Consider the following 26,770-nt stretch of genomic DNA (forward strand, 5'->3'; position numbering starts at 1 on the left):
CCATTTTGGTTTAGATGGACCAAGTTCTCATTTTTGCTTAAATGTAAGCAAACCCCTGTGACGGATATCTAATATTGGTCCCAGCAGTTAAATATGTCTCTTTGCTTTTTGTACCTGTATCAGTGTCCTCGTCCCCATCTTCTTCTTCTTCTTCATCACCCTCAGACGAGATGATGTCAGACAACAAAGAAAAGAAGCCATAGACCCAGTCCGTAGTTTCCTCCACTGCATGATGTACGAATTTTACAGGATCTGAGCCAATCTTGGAAATAGAGCTTGCTAAAAGTAATTTTAAAAGAAGAAAATTTTACAGCAATTCCCCAAAAAACTAAGAAAGACTTTTCCAGATTTGTTCTTTTGACTAAATGAATATGTCAATTTTATGAATTTAAGTAGCTCTTGGCTACATTTTTTTGTGTGTGTGCTCAGAAATATAAATTGCATTTTTTTTAGTAAGCACATGCATTCAATTAAAAATGAATGTTATTGGGTAACTGTGGTTCAAATACTATGGGGTTACCAATAATGCAGCTTCCCTTGAGAAGTGTTAATCTAAATAAAAGTTTAACATGGGAAAAAATAGAAATATATTAAAATAATATATAGTTTTGTTACCCAAACTGCAATATAAACTCTAAGTTATGGATGGTCAGGAAGAAAAGATATCATGGTTGGCCCATATTGTACTGGAAAACATCATGGTAAAGAAGACTTTAAATTTTCAGATAAACTCTAAGTTCCAAGTTGACTTAAGTAGCTGTGACTAAAATAAGACTGATAGGTCCATTTATTATCATTTGTGATATAGTAAGAAAAATATGGAATTGTCACGGTAGTGATCATTTTGAGCTCTGGTTAGATTCAATTTGTTCACCCTTGTTAGATATCCCAACACCTAAAAATAAAAAGTCTTTGAACTTCTAATAACTGTAATGGATAAAGTTAGAAAACATATAAAGTCCACAAATTTGTCCTTTTCTTTTATACTAGAGTGGTAGGCAAACTGCGGCCCGCGAGCCACATGTGGCTCTTTGGCCTCTTGAGTGTGGCTCTTCCACAAAATACTGACTTCTACGCATGGGCCACGAAGTTTCAATCGCACTATACATGCACGCCCACACGTGATATTTTGTGGAAGAGCCCCACTCAAGGGGCCAAAGAGCCGCATGTGGCTCGCAAGCTGCGGTTTGCCAACCACTGTTAGGAGATATAAAGTATTTGCAGAATGAGAGATTAAATAATAAAAATGTAATCAATTAGACATTTTAGGGATTTTCAAAATATTGTTCTTCTCATTCAAATTATAAGAAAATTTCTCTGAAGGGGTAAGACCAGTGTTTAAGATCTGATTGCAGAGGTGGTCTACCCAGAAACACAGTATACATTGAACCTGATTTTTCATCAACCTGTAATTAAATTTTAGATTTATGTTTTCCTTAATTCAAAAAACTACTTTAGCTTTGCAGAGATTATTTTCTCTTTGATATTTTAAGAGGCTAGAATTATACCAACATATTATATTATCTAAAGGTTAAGTACTTCAAAATTAGTCTTTAACTCTGATTGTGATAGGAAGTCACTGAAAGAGGAATGAAGTGATTTTACTCATGTAATGTCTTTTGCTGTGTTGCGTATTGGAAGAATTCCAGGTTGGAAATAGGAAGATCAGAAAGGAGCCAAATGAAGTAATCTAGCAGAAAAATTACCATAATTTCTATCAGGGTTTTAACAGTGTGTGGGATGAGATGTGATCAGATTGTGAATGTATTTAAAAGATAGAATTAGACTGACAGTTTGCCTATAGGGTGTGAAAGAGAAGGATACAAGATAACTTTAAGGTTTGGGGTATAAGAAACCAGAACAATTGAAATGCCATTTTCTAAAATGGGAAGAGCTGGAGAGAAGCAGCAGGGATTTTAGGGGGAGCATACAAGTAGTTGAGTTTCAGGCTTGTCAAACTTGAGTTGCCTTTCACACACCTATATGTCATATTGTATAGCTCACTATGTTCTACAAAAGGGAAGTCCTCATTGAAGATAGAAACTTGGGGGTTTGAGAGAGAATAGAAGGTATTGAAAGACATGACACTGAATGTGATCACTGAATGTAATCAACAAGAGAGTATGTCCAGGAACACTCCGACATTAATATACTAGCTATACTAGATAGATATGAAGTGAAGAATTGTTTTGAGGACAGAATGATCACTGACAAATGTAGCTGATAGGTCAAGTGAGAATGACTTTTAGCTCTAATGATGATGTCATTAGCAATCTCAAAGGATAGTTTCAGGGGGATGCATTCAAGACCAAGTGGGAAGAATCTAGAGGCAGTGAGTACATTTTACTGTAAAGTAAATGACAGAAATTCGGAAATGGTTGAAGGACTGGAATCATAGTGGGTTTTCTGTTGTTGGTACTATTAAAGAAGGAATAAATATTCCATTTTTATGCTGATGGATAAGATTCCACAGAGGGGGGAAATGATAGGAGAGAGAAGATTTCTAGGGAAATTTTAAATTTTATGTTCTATTTGAGGAGATTCACAACCCATTCAAGGATGACAAGTTATAAAATGCTGGCCTCAGCAAAACCTATCTCCAGGATTCAGTGTCATTGTAACTTTACTCTTTGGTCCTTATTTTGCTACATTCTGGAGAGTTGTGTGAGCAAGGTATGGTAGTCTGAATGGATAGATTAAATCTGAGAGAAAGGAAATGAATGGATTTTATTATTGCAATTGAGAATTTTAAAAGAGTTAAATATACAGAACTGGATTGTACTGACATCATTAAAGACATTTTAGCCCTTCTATATATTATATCTAATGGAAGAATACTGCAAATGGAGTTTTTATGATCTGAATAGATTGAGACCATTTATCCATTCCCCTTCTTTCTAAGTGTTCACTGAGGAACATAACAATAAAATCCAACAAAATAGACATCTGTTTAATTATCCTTATGCGTAAATGTATTATATAAACTCTGCAGACATGTATATATTGCCTGGTTTTAAAATAGCCAAATTAGCCGAAACCGGTTTGGCTCAGTGGGTAGAGCGTCGGCCTGCGGACTGAGAGGTCCCAGGTTCGATTCCGGTCAAGGGCATGTACCTGGGTTGCGGGCATATCCCCAGTAGGAGATGTGCAGGAGGCAGCTGATCGATGATTCTCTCTCATCGATGTTTCTAACTCTCTATCTCTCTCCCTTCCTCTCTGTAAAAAATCAATAAAATATATATAAAAAAAATAAAATAAAATAAAATAGCCAAATTAGACTACTTTTATGAAGTCAATGTTGCTGGCTTGAGATCAGCTTCTGATTTTTAGCCACTTGGACAACAACTTTTAAAAATGATAGATATGGACTAGTTAGGTAGATTAGATATAAATATAGATAGATATAGATATAGATACAGAGATAGAGATATATACTAGATATACTACTAGATACATAGATCTTGAATAAGATAGCAGTCCTCAAGTTAATTCTTATTCCTTCCCTCAGACATCCAAATCATTTCAAAGGGAATAATATACAATGCAACTAAACCTTTTATTAATGTCTTCCTTTTTAAGAGTACTCAGATAACTTTACTTTCTTACCTCTCCTGTTTCCATGAGTTAAATTACATATATCACAGTGAGGATCCTCAGATAACAACAGTAGGTAACACTTATAAAGTGCATGTTACCTGGAAGATATCATTCTAAGAGCTTTACAAATATTAACTTACTTTTTCCTTTCGATAATCCAATTTGGTAGCTATATTATTTTATCTCTATATTAAGTATAGAAACACTGAGACACTGGGACATAGAGAATAATATGGCTAAGGTTACACAGCTAGTAAATGAAGGAGTCTGACTTTGTACCCTCCAGAGCATGACTTTTAGCTATTATGTTATGTTATACTGCTATCAAACAAACAATGACATGAATTCACAATTGTTTCTGGAATAAGATGTTGGATGGGAGATTCTTGAAGGGGTTTTCTTGCTGTTAAAAGGGGGAACAAGAAGTTGTGGCATGGTGTCAGAGAACCTGGAGCTGCTGTGGCTACGTTATGCCCACACAAACTGTAGCTGGATCACTAAGAAAGGCAAAGGTTAAAAATGAAAGAACTTGAGTCCATGACATTGCTGAGGCATTGAATTATCCAATCTTGGAATTATCACCTGCTTCCAGCACTTCCATTATATGAGATAAAAATGTTTCTCAGTGTTCAAGTACTCTTAATAGTATCTTCCATTTCTTACAGAAATGTATACCACCAGATGCAGGGGAAACTGCTTTAGGCTCCTTAAGATCAGTAATTGGATTCTTGACACTCATAAAAGAGTGCTAAGAGAAGAAAAAGTTTAAAAGTTAAATAAGATTTTTATTTGTTCTCTGTCTTTGAAGCCACACTTTATAGATTCTTAAGTTTCTAAATATACTAGGGAAATTGGATTAGTCATTTTTTTCTGCTTTCCTCCTAAAGAACCAATCCCATGTCTTCACCATTATCTTTGACCATCAGTCTTATGTTCTTTAAGCTGTATTTGACTCTTCTTTATCTTTCATATCCAGAGAAACATCAGCAAATGATGGTTACAAGAATGGGCTCTGAACTCATATTGATAGCATTCAAGTTCAAGCCTCCCTCCTTGGGCAGTGCCAAACCATACTGGAACCAGAAACAAAAGGAAAATTTGGTGAAAATGATCCTGTCTTCATTTAAAATTTTTGATATTTTGTAATCACAGTTGTTTGCATTAATTCTGAATTGTTAAATATTGCATTAGAATATCATTCATTTTAATTGATGAATTTTCTAGAACAGTCTTCAATTTTACATGTAAGGTAAGTTCTTTACCCACCTCAGGCTAGTCCTGGTGCTCCCCAACTAAGAGCTGTGTGATGATCAGAAAATCAGCTTTTGCCATGTTTATACAATTCATTGAGACCTCTGCTTTTCCAAAGTCACTAAGCTAAGTCAAGACCACAACGCCTCATGCCAATTACTTCTATATTCAGCCTGCTCATAATCCAATTTATAATATGCTGAGTTCTGACAAACAGTGTTATACAGTGGGGAAAAAATCTCAAAGCACTCTGTGCTTCAGTTTGCTGAACTGTAAAATGACAATAAGAGTAATAATATCTCACAAGGCATTGTGAGTATTATATGAAATAATACATACAAATCACATGCCACAGTGCCTGGTAATTATTCAATGTCAATGTGGAGAAATAAGCAAGATTGTCTTTGAATCTAGGACAGTGATGGCGAACCTATGACACGCGAACTCATTTTTTTGGTTGATTTTTCTTTGCTAAATGGCATTTAAATATATAAAATAAATATCAAAAATATAAGTCTTTGTTTTACTATGGTTGCAAATATCAAAAAATGTCTATATGTGACACGGCACCAGAGTTAAGTTAGGGTTTTTCAAAATGCTGACACGCCGAGCTCAAAAGGTTCACCATCACTGATTTAGGATAATCCAGAGGCTCTTCCAAGTTTGCCAGGCAGACTGTGGGGCCGGCAGCCTCCCCTCCCCTCAGCATCAGGCTCAATATATGATCTCACCTTCTCTCAGTCTCCAAATACAATAGGACTGCCATTTCCAGTATCCTCTTCGGTGTCTTGCACTTTAATTCTGACTGTATGGTATCCATTCTCAAATGAGTTATCATCCCCCCCCCCCCCCCCCCCAGCCATAAGGCTGGCCTCCTGCTTTCCTTATCAAACTAAAGAGCAACTAAAAGAAGGGTCTCTAGATTTGCCCATCTACATCTGTCTGAGCCACTGCATGGAATGGCAGGAGAACAATGGTCTCAGTCATCTTCTGACTCTGCTTAGGGGTCTTCAGGAGTCTCAGCCTGCACCGGAAGGTGCATATTGAGCACAGAGAAGTAAATTCCCACAAGTCGACACAGCTGCTAAATGGTGGAGCCAGAATTTTAACCCACTGTTCTAGCCCCCAGAGCCTGCATTCAACTACATACTTTGGTTCTTGTCTTGAAAGTCATGCGTTCTGTTTTTCTTGTTTTGTATTTTGCTCACGTGTTTGTTTTTGCTTGCTATATATGCTTAGGAAATACTTTTTGTTTAGATCATACAAATTCTATTGAATGATATGTGTCAGGCAGTAAGCAGGGAGACAGATATATTAAGATGAATAAGACTTTTACCTTTGTGACACATCGTCTACTCAGTAAGACAGAAGTTTAAAAGTATTATAAATGTATCCTATCACTATCAATGTCATCATAAACTAATATTTCATGAAGAAATGCTATGCTCATTATTCAACATTCAGAGTGTAAAACAATTCTACCCCTTCCCTTTATTTATTTACTTATTTATGCATCATTATTTTACATTAATATTGATTCAAATGGCCGAAACCGGTTTGGCTCAGTGGATAGAGCGTCGGCCTGCGGACTGAGGGGTCCCGGGTTCGATTCCGGTCAAGGGCATGTGCCTGGGTTGCGGGCACATCCCCAGTGGGGGATGTGCAGGAGGCAGCTGATCGATGTTTCTCTCTCATCGATGTTTCTGACTCTCTATCTCTCTCCCTTCCTCTCTGTAAAAAATCAATAAAATATATTTTAAAAAAAATTAAAAAAAAAATATTGATTCAAATGTTTATTGAGCTCATATGTATAAGCACTAGAAAAAATCAAGTGAACGAAATAAAGCTATTCTTTTTACAAACCTAGCAGGTCAGTGAAGAAAGATATTACATAAATAATCAGACCCAATTAAATATATACAACTTGGAATAAATGCTATGAGTAAAGAGTAAAACATATAATGAGGGATTATGATAGCGTGACGTGATTTTCATTGAAAGTTCAGGAAAGGCTTTTTAAGGAAATGAATTTAAGCATAGTACTGAAAGATGTATAACAGCTGGTCTCTCAAAAAGTGAGTATTAACATATGCTATGATTTATAATGTGGATATAAGATGGACATAATTATAAATCCCAATATAAGCTCTCATTTGCTAAGGTTTAAGCAAGTGACATAGAGCATTGGTACCATACTTTTAGGCTTTTTGACCTCGAATTGACAACCAGCAAACACCTGGGGCCCAACACAGAATTATCAACCTTTGATTTTATAAATAAATAAATAACTGACATTAAAAAGCATTGGCAAAAATAATATTTGTCGTTTTATCATAATTTCAAAAGAGACTTTTAAGACCAAAATGAAGGAACAATAAAATTAATAATATTTCTTTAAAATGAAAAAATTGTTTTCACCCCTCTTGTTTCATGAAGAATCAACCAACTTTGATTAAGGTCTGGGAATCATTGGGCTACAGAGTCTTCTGTTTCTTTGAGATATTTATGAACAGATTGGAGTTGTGTAATTAAATGCATTTTTTAAAAAACTTTAGTGACCAAGAGGACCAAAGAGTCCTGGAACATTGAACAGAAAATGTGGAATATGAGATAAGACTTGAATCAGAATAAGAAGCACACAAAATGTTAAATATTCTTAAAAACTCAGGACACATGAGAACTGGTAAAGTCTAAAATGGTGCATTTCAGTGTCTCAGTATTCCAAGTCTCCTGAAATGTAATAACATATTCATACATATACAGTCACACAGACATCTCTATAAACACACAGACACACAGACACCTATAAAAATACCTATATACATAACTGTTAAATGTTAAATGTACACATTGTGATTGACTTTGGGGCTTACCTGAATCATTTTCCCCCTCTAACCTTAGTCTGACAAACAGTGCACCTGCTTAACTGGGCTAAGTGCCAGGGGGAAAAAATCAGGAAAATTAATTTCCAAGAGCAGTAGATAAATGGCGCACCTCATTAGAAAATCTATTTAAAAGGCACATCAGGAGATGTCTGCTAGACTTTCATAAGAAATTGATGCTTCCTACCATCATGTCCTTGCTGGCTCTCTTCTCAAATTACTGATCTTCTGGTAATAAGATTCAAATCCTAGTTACATTTAATGAGTGCCTCCTATGTGCCAGGCACGTATATTTTACATAGATTAGCTTATCTAATTCTTACGGAATTGTTTTGAAATAAGTATGTTTTGTGGAATGCATGCAAAAATTACCAAATGTTGTTTGAGACCACCTGGTATTGTCATATAATGATTTTTTTTCCTTCTTATGAATGAGGATGCTAATAAATTATGACCCTCATTCTTAGGCAAGAAGAGCCAAGAGTTACTACTTCTTTTTTTTTCCTTGTACTTTTTGACCTAGAGGGAAATCAGAACATCCACTAATGCCTACATTTATGGTCATTTCTTTAGAAATCCTATTTGTTTGTATGTATTGCTGAGAGAAAAAGTTCTCTTTGTACAAATAAAGCAAAGAAGTTGTAAGGAATTTCAACCAAATCCTACAAATTTTGGTCCTGAAAGAGTTATTAAATTATTGGGGCACCCCTGTGATTTCTGGAAGGGCTTTCTGGCTGGTTTGCAGAATTTTGGGGCCAAGACCTCCAGCAATCTTTGTGACCCCCTAGCCCCAATTACTAAAAAAGTAAGGTTGTCCTTCCTCTCCCCTCCACACCTCCTATCACCCTTAACTTGGAATTTCTGAAGACATTCATCTTCCAGGAGAGAACTAAATGCAGGGTGGATAATATCAGGGCAATCAGGCATCTTGCTTTGTGCCTGTGGTCCTGAAGTAAATATTAATAGCTATTCATTTCACTTTCACAGGTATCTCTGTTTTGGATGATAAATTATAGTCATCCTACATGGTAGCTTTGCATGCTGTCAAATCACTAAGCTGGAACTACATGTCCCAGAATTCCTTTACAAGTACCTTACAGGTCATTTGGGCACAAGAGAAATCTGTATGAGTTTTGGGAGGTAAAAAGGAAGTACTAAGCCATTGTTTATTCTCTGAAGGTTGATGTAGGGCAGGTGCTGTTGCGGCTCAAGCACATTATCTCTGATATGCTGGCTGACCCTGAGATGTGGCAGCAGACCTCAGCGTGTCTGCCAGTTGTTAGCGGACTGCCTCCTTCGGCATCTCCAAATCCTGGCCAGGTGTTTGTGCAGATTCCTTGGTCAAGGCACCAATTTATCCTGCAGTTCACCCACATCATCATGATTTGAGGTGATGTGAGTCAAACAAGGGTTCCATTTTGTCCTTGTCAGTTCCGGTTTGTCCATAGTTGTCCCTATTCTATTTCCATCTGCCCCTCCCAATGGCAGGGTTAAGCACACCATATCCTAAAATTTGGCACCTTGGCATATTGAATTTATTCAACTGAAGGAATTTGAGGAATGGCAGACACTAGAAGGACTTTCTGATCTTCCCCTAAAGCAGATCATAAACCCTCATGTGAGAGTACTCTCCCTCTACTCCAAGGAAAGGAGCATCCTTAAAAACCAGAGGAATCAAATGAACAGGCCTTGCTGTTTGCCCCAATTTACAACACTTAGCTCGTAACTCTTTTGTCCTATCACATTTTCCCACCACTTTTCACTCCTCATCAAACTTGGGATAAAAGTGTTTAGGTTTAACTGTTCCTTGAGACCTTTCTTTTCTTCTGAAGACCCCAGTGTCAGATAAAACATTTGTCAATTAAATTGGAACGCGTTTTCTCTTTTGTTAAAGGGATCCCAGCCCAAAATTAAGAAGGGTAGAAGAAACAGATATTCTTCCTTTCCTACACCAATGTGCTCCTTGCTGACTTCCAACCCAGCCCAGACACATTGCAAATGCCTTCAAAGGACATATAATAAGTCCCCTATTCTGTATCACTCATAGTGATTCTACTTTGAGCAAACTCTGACAGATATACCACAGTGTTGGTTGAATACACTTTGGACATTATACTTAATAAAAAATGAAGGGTGGGTAAAACCTGTTTTCTAGTATCTGTTTTGGTGTCCAATAATTTGTCTTATTTGATAACGGGAATCAAAGTCACAAATTTTGCAAACCAGAAAGCAAGGTGCTGTCTGCATTTCACGGACAAGGAAATGCAAGTCTCTAGTCATGTTATCCTGTAGGTTTTAGAGCTGTAGCGTGAACCCAGGATTTCTGAAAGAAGCACTTAAACGCCAATTCCACAAATGCCTCATAAGCAAATTATGTACAGGTAGGTCAGATCAAATTCAGAAAAGAAGGGATTGTGAAGGTTTCTCAGAGGAGAATCATTCTTCTCAATCCAGTACAGTACTTAGGAAAAAATATTTTTATTTCCCTATGATCAGTTTTTCATATCTTCAAAGCCTTTATCTACCTTTCTAAAGTGTCAGCGAGTCATTTAGAGCCCAAGGACAGCTGCCTTTACTGTTTGGCCTTCAGAGGTATTTCCAGTGTGCTTCCGTCTACCACTATCCTTGCTTTTTAAGAATTTGCAAAACACATTTCAAAGATTGTTATGTAGAACAAAAGATTCACCATCATAAGAATATTAATCCTTATTAAATGTTTGAAATGTATCAATTAAAATAATATCCAAAACATAAGAGTAACTTTTACATTTTGAAACTCTTCAAGCAAATGATTTTTTTCTGTGAAGAATCAACATAAAAAAAGGCAGGTTTGAACTTGCTAAATAGAGCAAAGAAGATTAGAATTATAATCTGAATGGATGTGTCCCATCCAACCAACCAAAGATTAATGAGGTTTTTTTGTACTACAATTATACAAATTCTTTGAGCTTATATTCTTTGGGTTCCAGAAATTGATCATTCAAATTTCAATTATCTAAGACTATTTGAACTTTGTATTTGAAGAATTTATACATTTCCCCTATAAAATTTCAGCTTTGTAAATTTTTTTTTTCATTACAAATCCATTGGTGAATATTTACCTTCCTAGATGTGGTGTCATGAGTCATCTTACCACATCATCTTTCTGTTTGAACCTATCATAATTATAATATCTCTTTGTCAACGAGAGTATTGGATGGCATACCATATATGTAAGCATTTCTCTCAAGGTGTATAACTTAGCAAAGTGATTTTCTGAAGGTGAAATATGTGGTAGCCAGCCTCCCAAATGGCCCCCAATTATCCTTGCGTGCTGGTAGTTATACGCTTGCACAGTCTCTTCAAACATTAATTGTGTAATCAACAGGATTTTGTAGGGGGGAAAGTGTGTGATTTCTAAGCTTAGGGCCTAAGAGGCATTGTGGTGTCTACCTTGCTCTCTACTGAATCATTCATTCCAGAGGAAGCAGCTGCCATGTTGTGAGGACAAACCAGCATTAATGGGCAGCCGTGTGGGACATCTTGCCAATGGCTCTAAAACCCCAGAAATCATTCAGCCCCGGCAAATATCTTCACTGAGACCTCAAGGCATACCCTAAGCCAGATCCACCCTGCTAAGCCATCCCCAAATTCCTGACCCCCAGAAAGAGCGTAAAATAAAATAAAAAACAGTTACTGTTGTTTTATACCACTTACTTTTGAGGTAATTTATCATGTAACAATAGATAACATTACAAAACATAACGAACACATTTCATCTTATAAGCATTTTACTGTGTTTACAATCTAATTTTATTAAACTTATTAGTTTTTAAAGTTGTTCAAAACTGTCTGGCTGAAATGAAATTTTTATGGTAGATTGTTTCTTCATAATATAAAAAGTTGTTTCAAAATCCAAATGTCAGTATCATTCATTCCTTTAAGCAACGTGTAGCAGAACCCCTACTGTGTGACAGGCACTCATATACAGAGATATATAAGAAAGTCTCTTCCTTGGATAAGTTTATGTTTCTGAATGAGATAGGTAAGTGAACAGATACCTGTAATACAATGTGTTAACTGATTTAATACAGGTGCCCATAACGTATGAAGGAACAAAAGCACGGTACGGAGGATTCTTCTTAGGATGTCTGAGAACGTTTCACAAAAAAGGGTGAATAGAATTTTTCTAGATAGAACAGTGATGGTGAACCTATGACATGTGTGTTAGAGGTGACACGCAAACTCATTTTTTTGGTTGATTTTTCTTTTGTAAAGGGCATTTAAATATATAAAATAAATATCAAAAATATACATCTTTGTTTTACTATGGTTGCAAATATCAAAAAATTTCTATATGTGACACAGCACCAGAGTTAAGTTAGGGTTTTTCAAAATGCTGACATGCCGAGCTCAAAAGGTTCACCATCACTGAGATAGAAGATTGAGGAATGAGTCTCTACTAGTGATATTCATATTTATACAGTATTTGTGATAAACTAAGTTCTAAGTACTTTAAATATATTCACTTATATACTTTTCTTAATCTTTTTACATAGGTACTATTATAATCCCTGCTTTATAGGTGATGAAACTGAGACAGGGAGAGGCTAAGTGACTTTTCCAATATCCCACAGCTAGAAAGTGGTAAGGTCTGGATTTAATACCAGGGAAATCCAACACCAGGGTTCACATTCTTAACTATTCTAATACACTCTCGGCTGTCTCGGCAGGGCTGGAAGAGAGGAACAGTATAAAAAAGGCATTGAGCAATGAGAGTACATTTGTCTAGAGAAAGTAGTGATACGACTGGAAAACAAGTGCATGAGCTGAATTATAGGAAGAAAATGAAGAACTAAGCCAAGGACTTAAATATCGTGTCAAGGAACTTGCACTTAGGCAATAAGAAATGGTTGATGAAACTTATGTGTTATGCAGATGCCTTTGGGTCAATGTTAAAGGGGAGAGACTGGATGAGGGAGACAAGAAGAAACTTCCTAACACCCTGAAAAGAACCAAGGTCTGAAGTGTAGTAAAGGAGAAGGGAGCAAATGTATGAGACACGGAGTAGCCGCCGCCATGGAGCATGGTGACTAATCAGATGCCAAGCAGATTTAAGAGATGATGTGCAGGTTTCTTTTCATAGGGAATGGATAGTTGGTTAGGTCATTAATAAATATAGAAAGCTGGAGGGGGAGACCTCACATAGGAGATGTGCTTAACAAACACTTCTTAAAAGAAGAAATGAAGTCGTAGTAATATAGAGGCTATTTTTTCTCTGTCATATGAAATGACAATCACATAGGCATTATCCATAGCACCTAATTACAGTGGTCCAAGGGACTTCTACCGTGGATTAAAAGTGTGTCTTTTCACTTAAGTAATCTAACCTGGAAGACTAATAGGTAGCTGCTCATTCTATGAAATTAAGAACAAACTGCATTCAACAGAAATTTCTGTAATACACTTTTAAATTATTAACTTTACAAATATTAGGTTCACACGCAGTTCTTAACATGTATTATATGCATTAAAGAACTATATTTTATTGTCATATTTGGTTCTAAAATTTAAATGAATGAAAGTTTAAGAAAGGAAATAAAAGATGAAATGTCACAGTCAATATAGGCTCAAAATCTTCTAGAGTAATGTAATTAATTGTTTTTCATTTAAAATTCTAGGTCATAATTTTATATTATGTGCAGTTCCAGTGTATATTCTTTTAAGAGTTTATATTTCACAATATAACAAAATTATAGCAGAGGTTTATGACTCTGGGTGAGTAGCGTTTTTTGCTTAGGTTGATCCCATGGACATATCTCTAGCTGTTAGATGATGCTTGCTTTAGCCCAGCTACCAGTGGTGCAGGTGGGCAAGGTCATCTCAGTCACACCTCCACATCAATAAACCCAAATGACAGAATTTTACAACTTTGCAAATGTATATTTGTATTTCTTTTAACAGCCATTTTCTGGCACATATAGTAAATTTTTGATAATTAATTATTTAATGCATAAAAGAATATAATGAAAACTAGAGGGTCTTTGAGTATATATAATGCAACTTATAGAAATTATAGCTTCTGGGTCCTACTGATTCATCTACTACTGAGGAAGGAAAATGGGGGTGGGGTATGGGCAGTACAAATATGAAGTGCTCTAATAGATTAACGAAATGTTTTCCTTGTGGTAAAAAGTGATAAGCAAAAACTCATTCATCTACTTATTTATTATTTATCAAATGCCTGAGTAATTCCTTCCTCAAGGAATGCACAGTCAATATAGTGTATCAATGAGAAAATAAGTAAATATAATTTTAAAAATATAAAAAGACTTTGAACAAAGAGATGAATGATATACTCAGAGATTGAATTGTCATAATGAAGATCTATCTTCACTTGTGTTTTTCCTATTTTACTGCAAAAACACATGGACATTCAAGATATAATATCTCATTATAAGTCATTCTGGGAAAACCCTTTTAACACTCTTTATTTTCAAGAACTCAAAATAGGCTGTTTTGATGGGAGGAGCAAAGAGTATGTCTGAAAAGGAAGCTTGAAGCCACATGGTGGGGGCGGGAGGGTAAAAATACTTTACACTCTTTTCCATCTGTCCAAAAGCTTTTCATTTTCACCCAGCTGTTGTGGTTCAGGGGTCAACCCATGAACCAAGAGGTCTGTGGTTTGATTCCTGCTCAGGATATATGCCCAGGTTGTGGACTTGACCCCATTGAGGGTGAGGGTGAAGGAGGCACCCAACTGATGTTTTTCTCCCACAGATATTACTATCTCTCTATTCCTCTCCCTTCTTCTTTCTCTAAAATCAACAAAAGCTCTTCATTTTGTTTTATATTACCTACTGTAAAATCCACAAATCACCTTTTATTACTGGTCAATAAAGTTCCAGTTCCAAAACTAAGTACACCTAACCTTTTTAATCATTATCTTCATGAAATTGTAACATTCAGCCTTTGTTCAGCTCTACAAATAAGAAAATCTACTTCATTTGCAATCAATGAGTACACCAGTCAAAGAAGGAGATTAGAAGGGGGAAAAACAAACAAAACAAAACAAAAAAAAAAAGAAACAGACTTTGGTGACCCAAAAGCACATTGGTGGGGTGCTTTATTTACCACATTAAGATGGGGTGAAGAGAAACAAAGCCAGAACTGGGGAGAACATTGTTTCTATTCATTAAAAAGCCAGATGTCATGGACCTTACCTGAAAAGTTTTTGTAATCCACCAAATCAAACATCACAACGGCAACAGCCGACCAAGTGACTATCAGAGCAATGACGAGAAGCCAGGCCGCGGGGGAGCTGAAAGTGGTCACTATGTCTTCTGTGACTGTCCGCTTCAGCACTTTCCCAGGGGACTTGGGCACAGATCCGTTCTTGCTGTCGATAACCGTGGTCGTGGTGGATGCATTTCCTAAGCAAACATTCCGAAAGGAGAATGGCAATTTAGAACTTCACAGCGAATGTTAATGACACAAAACAACAGCGTAGGTTATGCAAATACATATAAGTGGCTTATACCGTTTTCTCTAGTAGAACATGCCTCTTCAGTGGCAGGACCGTACCTCGCTGCCCACTGCCACAACACCTCTTCCTCAGCATTCACCTTCCTGCCTGAATCCCACATGCCCTTAGAATCAGCAGGCCTTGTCTCCCAAGCTCCATAAATGCTGCCATCAAGGTCACAAACCTTACCATCATCTTGAATTCATTTTCGCTTTTTCCTTACCACCTCCAAAACCACTATATCCTGGGCAATGGGCTCTTTTTGGTCAAGCTGCTTTTTTAAAAAAAATTCTTTATTTAGCTCCTATGCCAGTTCTGAATGCAAGCAAAAGAATCTCTTCTGGGAGAGAAAGAAAATCAGCAATAAAATAGAGTCAATGGATGAAAGTCCTTCTAGATATCCTGGTTTAACGGCATACCTGACCCTTTTATTGAGGCCATTCATTTTTATTTGTGAAGGGGCACAGACGATTTAAGAGAACAATGTGAGAAAATCTTAAATATAGTAACTTTTTTATTCCTGCTTTCAAGAGTCTACATGTTCATGAGAGAAAATTTTAAAAATATAAAAAATAGATAAATAGGTAAATAATTAGGCAATCCTTTATAAATCTCCCCAACCAGGAACAAGAAATACAACTATTTTAGATAAAATGGTAAAATCTGAGCCCATGTTTTTAAAAGATTAAAAAGCTGATGTGGAACATCAGTGTTAAAATTATTTAATTAAGATTTTTAAATGACTTCAGGTAAAAATTTGCAATTGTGACAATGAAACTCCTTTCTTTTCTGAAAAACTACGTGAATATATATCCCAAGTTCATGAACTCAATTTGGTTGAAATGACAGCAGGATGGAAAAATACCTTTGAAAACAGAATTCACAGACTGTACTTGAGATGGTGCTCCAAGAAGGAAAAATTAGAAAGAACTCATATCATATCCACTCATTGATTTTTGTGCCAAATTCCCATCACTTCTAATGGCAGTTCTGAAAATGGATGAATGATAGGAGTGCTTTGAAATGTGATTTAAGACCCAAGTGGGGCTGCAAGTGAATCAAACCTTTGGAATAGTGATTTGCAAGAGAATAAGTGAATTATAAGTGTTTAAGAGAGCCCACCTGAAATTTGATATGTTGCTAACTAATCTCCCGTTTTTTAACTTCTGGAAGGTTTCCTACTACCGCTATATGAAGAACACTGGGAGAACTGCTTTAGCACTTCAGATTCACTTCAGTGTACTGTGTATTGAGAGTATTTCTGCAGACAATATGATGACATCTGCTTGGTATCTTGAAACTGAAAGAATAGATTTACTGAGATTTGATAGAAATTAGCTGAATCCTTGTCACATTTTTAAAAGTCAGGAAAAAATATATATATATATACATATGTATATGAATTTCAAATTTTATTTTACCTTATAATCCTGACAAAACAATTGTTACAATATTTTAAATAGAAGAATATAATACGGCAAATGATTTTTTAAAATTGCTTCTTTAGAAGATGTTTGTTTGTTTGTTTGTTTTTTATATATTTTATTGATTTTTTACAGAGAGGATGGGAGAAGGATAGAGAGTTAGAAACATCGATGATAGAGAAACATCGATCTGCTGCCTCCTGCACATCCCCCACTGGGGATGTGCCTGCAACCAAGGTACATGCCCTTGACAGGAATCGAACCTGGGACCTTTCAGTTCACAGGCCAATGCTCTATCCACTGAGCCAAACCAGTCAGGGCTGATTTTTTATTTTTTATATCTTCTTTGTCTTCACATCCTCATAATTTCTACTTAGGACTTAATGAAGACTCAAAGGTGACAAAAGTATATTTTGAGTGTCAAATGCAACACCACAAGCACTGTGAAAGTTATCTTGCTTAAAGAAAATATGTGTTTCCTTTGTTATGAAAACACACGAAGTTGCACTTTTCATGTTCCATTCAAATTTACTACAGAAGCCACAGAGCCAAGAGGAATAAAATCGAGGAGAAATAAATTGCCTTCTCTGACAGCTGGTCAAGATAAATGCAAAGAACAGTGTGCAATCTGAGATTACTTAATATTTGAGAAGCCCTTTGAAGATGACAAGAGCTAGTTATAGATTTGGAGAAAGAAAAAAAAAACGGGAGGCAAATACTACTGAGCAATTGGACATGGACCTCGCTTCTTGAAAGTTGTTGTCTCAGAACAGGAGTAAAGCAGCTAGGATATGTCACAGTACTTTCCATCCCTGCTTTTCAATTCCATTGCTTTGCATTTCATACAAATAATTTTGATTGCCAGGAAGCCAGAATCAGCTTCAAAAGAAGTGGGGATCTGGCTGCAAGGCCTTGTGACTCCATCCATAAAGTAAAGTGGGCGGCTCGCGCAGTGGTTCCAAAGACCAGCTTCACAGTCCCCTTATGCCTGGAAGAATAAATCATACGCCTCCTGGAAGAGGTCGCTTAACCTCATCATGCCTTATTAATCCGGGGAGGAACTGCCAAGTGCATTTGCCCATCATTATTCCTATGGGATACTGGCAATACAGCCTCTTCGAGGATGTTTAAGGAGAACACTTATGTTCTAGAATGGCATAAATAAAGTACTCGATCCTCATTACACAAAAGCAGTAATTCTGAAGTGTGTATATCACCAGGTGATGTGGTTTGTGGAATACTCAACCAGTATATTGTTTCTCCAAGAATTAGAGAACAAAGGAGAGAGAGTATGTACTATCATGATATAAAAATATATTGTATTCCAAAATTGTGTTAAGAATCTAACTCCAATTATAAGTAAGAATAATATTTGATATATGTTTTAAGTATGCCATAAAAGTGCATGTAAAATAAAAATGTTGGAGAAGCTATTTCAAAGATCTTTTGATAAATGTAGTTAAAAAGTAAAAAAAAATCCATCTTTTAGCTTACGTATTTTATCATCCTAGTTTTTGTAGAATGTGTACGCATAATATACATATATCTGTTACAATTAAATTATTTTTTCTACAAGTATATATAAACAAAATGAAAACAGATTTTGAGAAGCAAGAAGGACCATAGTAATTTATAAAAATAAATAATCCTACATATTCTATTAGATAGATAGATAGATAGATAGATAGATAGATAGATAGATAGATATAGATAGATAGATAGATAGAAAGAATGTGGAAATAACCAAGAGTAATTTTTAGAAAAATCCTGATTTTAGGCACATAAAAACAGAACAACAAAAACACTACTCACTTCCAAGGTAAAAAGTGCTTTGTCTCAAACCAGAAACTGGTCTCCTGTCAATTTTAATAAAAGCTCTAAATTGTCACCTTTTCTTCCAGATTCCGTGGGATGTGATCATTGTAATATTTCATAGAATGATTTGGCCACCTAATCCACCTGCTGAGGTGTAGAGTTATACAGTTATTTTGTACACAAGAGGCCCAGTGCACGAATTTGTGTACGGGTGGTGTCCAGCCGACCCTCCTCAATGGGGGCCCATTGGGCTGGGCTGGAGGGTGGGGGAGGGGCTTCAGGCAGTTGGCTAGCCAGCTCCACCTCCAATCAGGGTGTTGGGGGCCGATTGGGGGCTTTGCCAGCCAGTTGGGGGGGGCACAATCAGGGCCCAGATCAGTGCATGTCATAGCCACCAGTTGTTCCAGTCATTCTGCCATTCTCGTCACTGGGCTTATATATAGAGAGAGATTATTTAGCACTCCTTTCTGTCCACCCACTCCCTGCACTCTTCCAGCATGTGATGTGATTTTTTTTTCTAGGGGTGAGACTAGAAAATGAAAACACTGCCCTAACCTCCAGTCACAGGAATGAGTGTTTAAGCCCGATCACTCACATCATTCCCTCTTGCCTATGACAGTGAAGCGCAGGGAAATGAGAGACCACCACATTTTTGGGGAAGTATTGGAGGACACTCTCTTTCTACAAGGATTGCTAAACTGATGGGTTCCTCCGGTGCCCCTCTAGCCCACCAGCTGGACAGTGTGCTGCAGCACAGAAAGTGGCAGGGTGCAGATACCACTGGGTAGGTTCATGCAGCCAGCTGTGTTTAGTCAAGTTTATCTCTGGACTTTCCAATTAAATGAGAGTGTATCAACTGCTTTGATTTGGCTGTACTTGCATTACCAGCCATCACAAGTTCTGAGTGATCCTTTTGCTCCTGCGCAGAAGGAAAATAATTATTTTACTTCATCTCTTGTATCATGAGGAGTGATCAGCCAGAATGATTAAAATACACAGTTTCTTTTAAAAATTATTTTCATTTTAGAAGGAAAATATTAAATCTCACTCTTGTTTCTTTAGTGGCTGCATTGACATGATTCTAAATGAAACCTATTTGGGGTATGCCAGGTGAGCTGCCGACAGTGAGGTGCTCTTACGAGGGAGAATTGCTCTTGCTCTGGGTGAATGAGAGGCAGCACCTCCCTCCCTGGGCAGTGTTGTTGCACTGTGACCTGCTAGCCCACTCTCCAATAGTCCTCACTGCAAAGTAATGGATGTCCTTTCTTGTATTAGTTCCTGTAAGCCCAGTTTCCCTGACTTTTTGAACTCATTTTCCACTTAGTAGCTATTCCCCATTCAAATACCAGTTTTCCTACAAATAGCAAATGAATTTAAAGGTCAAAAGCAATTATGAGTGCATACTGGAGGACACTAGAATTAATTTTTGAAACAACATGTATTGAACTTCTAATGTATTACAAGTAAAATGCACTGATTTACCAATCTAAAGTGGGCACGTATTTCTGATGATTTTTTTCTCTATTGAAAAGATAGTTTTATTAAAACTCCACTGTTAAAATTCAACTCCTCTTTCAAGAATCACCTCAAACGTCAACTCCATGATGCTATTTCCTCGATCTTTTATTTTTGATAATTCTTTATTGTTGAAAGTATTATATATGTCCACTTTTTTGCCCTATTGACCCCTCCTTCCCCACCCCACCCTACTGCCTGTGTCCACGGGCTACACATATATGCATACAAGGTCTTTGGTTATTACCTCCCACTCACCCACCCTCCCCGCCTTCCCTGTGAGATATCTTTTTAAATGAACACTATTGTTCTTACCTGTAACATCTTTTGAAAATACAATGGTACAGACAAAATTATTCTGACTTTCATGTAGCCCTTTGTTTGGTTTTCAATAATGTTCCATGTTGGAAGCAAGTCATCTATTCTTTGATAGCACTTAGCAAAATAAACACTTATTTTACACACTGAAGCCAAAGAAACACTTATTATAATGTGAAAAATTCGTAAGTTTTGTTAAAAGAAATCGTCTTAAAAAAGTGTTGTGTTGAATAACCTCAATATTTCTGCATATAGAAGGGTGTACCTAGTAACATTTAACCAGAGAGAAAAATGAAATGTAAAACAAAATATATTTTTATGGCATGAGGAAATGTTGAGATGAGAGCTATATTACTGACGTAAAAGCTTATCTGTTCTAGTACATCTCATAAGTACTGGGAAGTTTAACCGGCCAAAATAATTAAGGCCACAACAGAGTAGGGTAGAGAAAAAGATATGCAATCTCTGACTGAAAAAAGCATATATTTGCTAAATAATGTCAATAATTTAGCTGAGACATTTATTTCTAATGAAACAATTAGAACTAGCATCTCAGATGTTATTAGGGTTGTTTAATCTCTAAAGGTTGAAAAAAATCTCTGACTGGGAGAGGTTTCTACAACCAGATTAGGCTGAGTAAATGTACAGATGCAGAAGAGTGCTGACAATAAACTTACAAATGTGTGATGGACCTGCCATAACAATATACCACAGACCAGGGGTCTCAAATGACAGAAATTTATTTCTTCATAATCTGGAGGCTGGCAGTCTCACATCAGAGTGCCAGCATGCTGGATTCTGGTCGGAATCTCTGACTTGCAGATGGTTACCTTCTCATTGTGTCCTCACATGACAGAGAGAAAGAGAGCTAGCAAGCTTCCTTCCATCTCAGCTTACAAGGGAACTGATCCTATCATGAAGGCTCTACCCTCATGACCTCATTTAAACTTAATTATCTCCCAAAGTCCCTATATCACAAGTACTATCGCGATTGGAATTAGGGTTTTAAATATGAAATTGGGAGGACCTAGTTCAATTCATAGAATGCATATTTATATTCGATTATTTTAAAGGGGCTCAAAAAATATTCATGTATTAAGCTAAAAAAAAAAACACAATTATGTTAATAGAGTTATAGCTTTCATGCTAAAAAAATAAGTGTAAACCATGACCATGGTCCCTTTCAGTACATATAATTTAGGGATGGAAATTAATCATGAGACCCATGAGATGTCTCTTTTGTGACAATGATTTTGACAGATTCAATTTTTTTTTTCAAGGGAAATAATCCATGCTCACTGCATGAACCCAGGAAGACTCATGCAAGAAAATAATGCACTTTAGGGTCTGATTTTTATGTCATTGAAGTTTGGGGATGGAATCTACAGAAAATCTCTCAATGTCTGTGAAGGTTCAGATTCAGGCAAATAGACATTAGATTCTGCTTCCTAGCAAATATAATACATATAGGACAGACATAAGATTCATGAACTATTTTTAGTATCTTTGAAAATTAGTTTTTTAGTATTTTTTGTATGGATTGATACATTTTTGTCCTGAACCAAATATGCATACATGAAATCCTTCACTGAGCCCCAGTGGTCCTCCTACTAAATTGCCCCATTGACATTGATTCACAAACCCACTGAAATAGAAAAGACTTGAGTAATGACATGTTATTTCTTTTGGGGAAAAAAATACTAAACTGATTACTTCAATATCATTAGATTTCCATGATTTGTTGATTCTAATGGTTGTTTTCACTTTCTTCCTTAAGAATTTAATCATCTCCTGCTACTTTACCCCACATGGAGCCATAATCCTACTATGGTGATGTCAATATAGTTTCTACTTTATTTTTATTAAGAAAGCATGACAGTCCACCCCCAAAAAACACATACAACATATTCGTATTTTTTCATGTAAATGTATTCGGCAATAATAAGGACTTCATGTAAAGCATCTGATTAAATTTCTACTCATAAAATGATGAGTTTCTCACATTGCCATCAGATACTTCCAGGAAATTTAAGAAAATGCAGGAACTAAGACCTACTTTTTTATTTTAATTTGCTCTCTGGATAACTTTTTTGTGCAAATGTTGCACGAATCAACCTAGTTTTTGTTTGTTTGTTTGTTTTAATATATTTTATTGATTTTTTACAGAGAGGAAGGGAGAAGGATAGAGAGTTAGAAACATCGATAAGAGAGAAACATCGATCAGCTGCCTCCTGCACATTCCCCACTGGGGATGTGCCCGCAACCCCCGGGGTACATGCCCTTGACCGGAATCAAACCTGGGACCCTTGAGTCTGCAGGCCGACACTCTATCCATTGAGCCAAACCAGTTACGGCCAACCTAGTTTTTTAAATATGTTTAAGTATACATAAAACTAGCCCTGCATTTTCTATTTATAAGGAAATTTCCACTCATTTGTTGGAAAAGCTGTGGTAATTCAAATATTTAATATTTTTCATATGGACATGGACATGAACAAGGAAGTTTGAGAGTGCCTAACTATAAAGGAGCAACATGACTAATTTTATTGAGTACTTCAGGGGCTTTTGAAATAAAATTACAATGAAATATCCTATTTTTGTGCATCTTTAATTATTAGTAATATGAATTGACACTTTATCTAGTTACTCCAGAATTAATGCTATTGTCATCACTGGATTGAAACAGATCCATTAATTTTTTATATCTAATAAAGTAAAATATTTAAGCATTTTAGTAAGGAAAAAATATGTATTCAGAATTGGGAACCATTGTAATAGGATATTGTTATATTTTTTTAACTTGAACCAACCTAAATCTTCCTTAAGCTATTTGTTTGAAACAGATCAGAATAGTGTAGCACAAAGCTTCATCTTTATAAATTGAGTTCGCATATCCCAGGAAGAGAATACACATACTGCATGAAGAAAATGCAGCCTAAAAATGTAGGGAGAGAGATAAGATTTCCTGTGGGTTTTTTAAAAAAACATTTATCCTATAAGGGGAAGGGGCAGCTTCCTGTGCCTTTTAAAGGACTTTTAAATAAGCATGAAGCTCTTTTATGTATTTCTGAAAAGAGCATTATGGTATCCATGCCCATATTTTAAAAATGCAAGCAATTAGGTAAACACAAATAATACTTTATACAAATCTGTCTTTCGAAGGAGCTTTGAGAGATTTAGAAACAGCTGAGAAAGCAGCTCACATCAATAGAGCCAGGGAGTATTCTATTCCTCTTTGATATAAAATGAGGAGTTAAAGAGAACAGTTTTCTGAAGTCTACCCATTATGAGAGTTTTCAAAGTATTGTGTATTGCTTAGTCGCTAACATTTTCATTCTCTGAATTGTTTATCTAAATAGACCTAAAGTTGGTCTTAAATTTTATGTGAGAAAGATGCCACTCATTGGCAACTAATAAAAGGCTTTTTCTCTGGGCAATTACAGTTCTGATACAGAACATTAAAAAAAAAAAAAAAGCAAAGATATAAACAAAAAAGATATGAGGAGCGAACTTTTCTCATCTAGCCCCTTCATTGAGGCAATTTTTACTGGGCAGAAGAGCAGTCATTTTATTGAGTATTCTGGGGATGAAAGTATATCCTCAGCCCCTTAAGGGGTGAGGAATAAGTGGAAAATTAGGCCCTTATGTTCTAAGGACCTACTTAGCATTTATTGTGAGGTGAACTCAACTTTGATGTCCCTGCGACAGGCTGGAAGAGAGGAGCCAAGTCCCTCAGAGGCAGCACAGGGTCGTCTCTGGGAGTTGGGATGGTCAGTATTACAGGGAACAGTGAAATCCCCTATCATTTCAAAAAGTTTCTATGAATAGGATTTTACCATTGACGGGCCCATATTTCTGACATTTAGATTGCTCAGAACGGTTATTTCTATGGAGGGAGCATTTCCATAAGCTTTATTTGATTAGGCTTATTCAAGCATTACAACCGCCTTAGCATCACCAAGCCACAGCGGATTCTGTAAAATAAGCTTTATAAAATTGTGTTTGCCCTAAAGCAGGTGTTTTTTGAAACTACTAAGCAGCCTACCCCTGAGTAACATAGCTCTACAGTTACACTCTGTAAGATGTTTGCCACCCAATGTCTATTCCTGTCTTAGAAGAGGAATGAGAAACAGTTTAGGAAACATTTTTCTTGCATTTAAAAATCACTTTCCTTTTTCATTTGAAACAAAAGGGAAATGCATTAAATATTCAAATTTGTATGTTAAACTCTTTGGTTTGAGAAGAGGAGGTTCTTTAAAGATATCATCAATTCTTTTCCACATCTAAGTTCTGATTAAATATGCCTCTTGTAAAAGATTCCACATATCATAAGAAGAATCAGATCATTAAAAAAAGTTGAAGGCAGTTTTCAGGAGAAAATCATAATTGTTACTATCCTAGGCCCCAAAATGATCATAATTATATTGCTTTAGGCTTACATGGCATCTCTGCTCCAGGGTAACTAAAAATTATCACACGAGCCATAAATATGCTTATAAGGGAATATACCCTATAGCAAAATCCTGGGTGTAAATTTTAGATGAATATATATGTGTGTGTATTTTAAAGTACATATGTGCACATAAACACACAAACACATAAACAGTAGGTTAGTGAGGCACATGTCACAACCAATTTAATGAAATAATAGAATACCAACATTTAAAGTAACTGCAATTAGGTCAAATATTTAACACAGCTGCTTGTCTAAATTATTCATTCTTTCACTAAATTGGATTATTAGATTTTATAACCAGTAATTTAACATTTAAATAATCCTATTTTGTAGCCTTATTAACTTATAAACTATAATGTAAAGACCATATATTTTTTTGCCAAAGGAATCAACATTTATGAATGTTTTGTTTTTAGAGAAATTTTTATTATAGGTTATAGTTTTGTATGATTTAATTACATGTCATAAAAAACTGAAGATTGCTAAATTTAAATATTTACAATAAAAATATGTCTCTAAAGGAAATCTGCTTCCTTCATTTATCCCAGAAACATAAAAATTCTCTGTAAATATTAAGAAATGCCTAAAGTATGAATGTAATTAAACAGAATGAAATCCTGGCTGTAGTATTTGTATTTGTTGATTGATCCTAAGAAAACATACTCAACAAAATCTTCTATCCTCAGCACTTATAATGCAGGGATCATTTTACAGCTAATGAATGACTGAAAAGTTATAATATGAAATATCAAGATTTGAATATATATTTTGATATTTGGATAATATATCTTTAAAATGCTTATTAAAACAATCAAGCATTTCAATTTTTTAATCAAACCTAGAGAATTCTCAGTTGCCAAATGATCAAATCTCATTCTCTACCAAGAAGGCCTGATAGATGAAATAAAAATAAACAAACAAAACAAAGTCTAGAAGATGCTTCAAGCCAAGAATATGCCTCTGTGATATAGAAACATTAGGCTAGACTATCTGTATCAACCGCAATTTCTTATTCATAAAATAATAACCACGTTTGAGGCCATGGACTCCATAATACCACTGAAATGCATGGTATAGCAAAACAACAACATTTCTTGGTGTCCTACAAATTTTTTCACATGAAACTGAGAGTAATTTATGAAATCTAAGTTTTAATTATGAACATTTTAACGAAATCACATTAATTTATTCCATTGTTCATTTGTACTTTTCATAGATCTTTTGAGTAAAAGTTTTTTTAAAAAACTCATTATTCTTGAGGTGTCCCCTATTAAAGAGTATTTTATTATTTTTCATATGGTACTTTCTAGACTCACATCCTCCTCAGAGTCTGTGACCTAAAGCAAGCTATTAGTGAATGCGACAAAACTAATTTACCCTGCAATGGATCTTGATGAAAGACTGAATAGCTTCTAACTGAACTTTCCATAAATAGATTTGAAAACCTAAATGAAAAATTAAAAAGTAGTCAAGTATTCTTTTTATCTTCTCTTAAAGGTGGCTTTGGTTCTTCTGAAAGAAAGAGTAATCAGAAAAGGTCTTGCCAGATTACTTTAAAGACATTAAGAATATGTCACAGGTTAATAGCAAAAATTGGGGGATGGGGAGGTACACTGGGCAGGGGAGTAGGGCTGATTGACAGACTTCATGGGTGTCACCTGATCTGTTTTCAAGTCAATTCATCTCTGGAAATATAAATTAGGATTACCCCCTCCTCCTACAAAGAGCAAGACCAATGGAATATGAAAGCATGTGATATTCTTCATGGAAAGCTCTAGGGCTCAGTAAGCACTAGGAAGGGAATCAATCTGCCTGCCAGCAAAGACCTCGGTGCGGTAATGCAGGTGACACAAAACCAGCAGAGCTTTTAACTGTCACCTCCACCTTTGAGGCTCTGTTATCTACCAAGACTCAACTGTAACAATGACAACAACCACCAGACAAAGTTTGCCACCAAGTCTTTGGCACCCCCAGCTTTCATCACTCATCCCTTCAAATGAGGTAATCC

The 26,770-nt window shown here is 36.0% G+C and overlaps 1 protein-coding gene across 1 annotated transcript in view; it reads right to left on the minus strand.

Annotated features, from left to right (window-relative positions):
• LOC118660039 (triadin-like) overlaps nt 1-26,770 on the minus strand; it is an 89,741-nt gene that overhangs the window by 32,059 nt on the left and 30,912 nt on the right. The window contains exons 2-3 of the mRNA XM_036316999.1: nt 14,933-15,142; nt 115-279 (exon numbers count right to left, since the gene is read on the minus strand). Of these exons, the coding sequence (XP_036172892.1) occupies nt 115-279; nt 14,933-15,142 (375 nt within the window). The remainder of the gene's footprint in view (nt 1-114; nt 280-14,932; nt 15,143-26,770) is intronic.

This window comes from Myotis myotis, unplaced genomic scaffold (genome assembly GCF_014108235.1).
Source record: "Myotis myotis isolate mMyoMyo1 unplaced genomic scaffold, mMyoMyo1.p scaffold_m19_p_7, whole genome shotgun sequence".
Classification (NCBI taxonomy): domain Eukaryota; kingdom Metazoa; phylum Chordata; class Mammalia; order Chiroptera; family Vespertilionidae; genus Myotis; species Myotis myotis.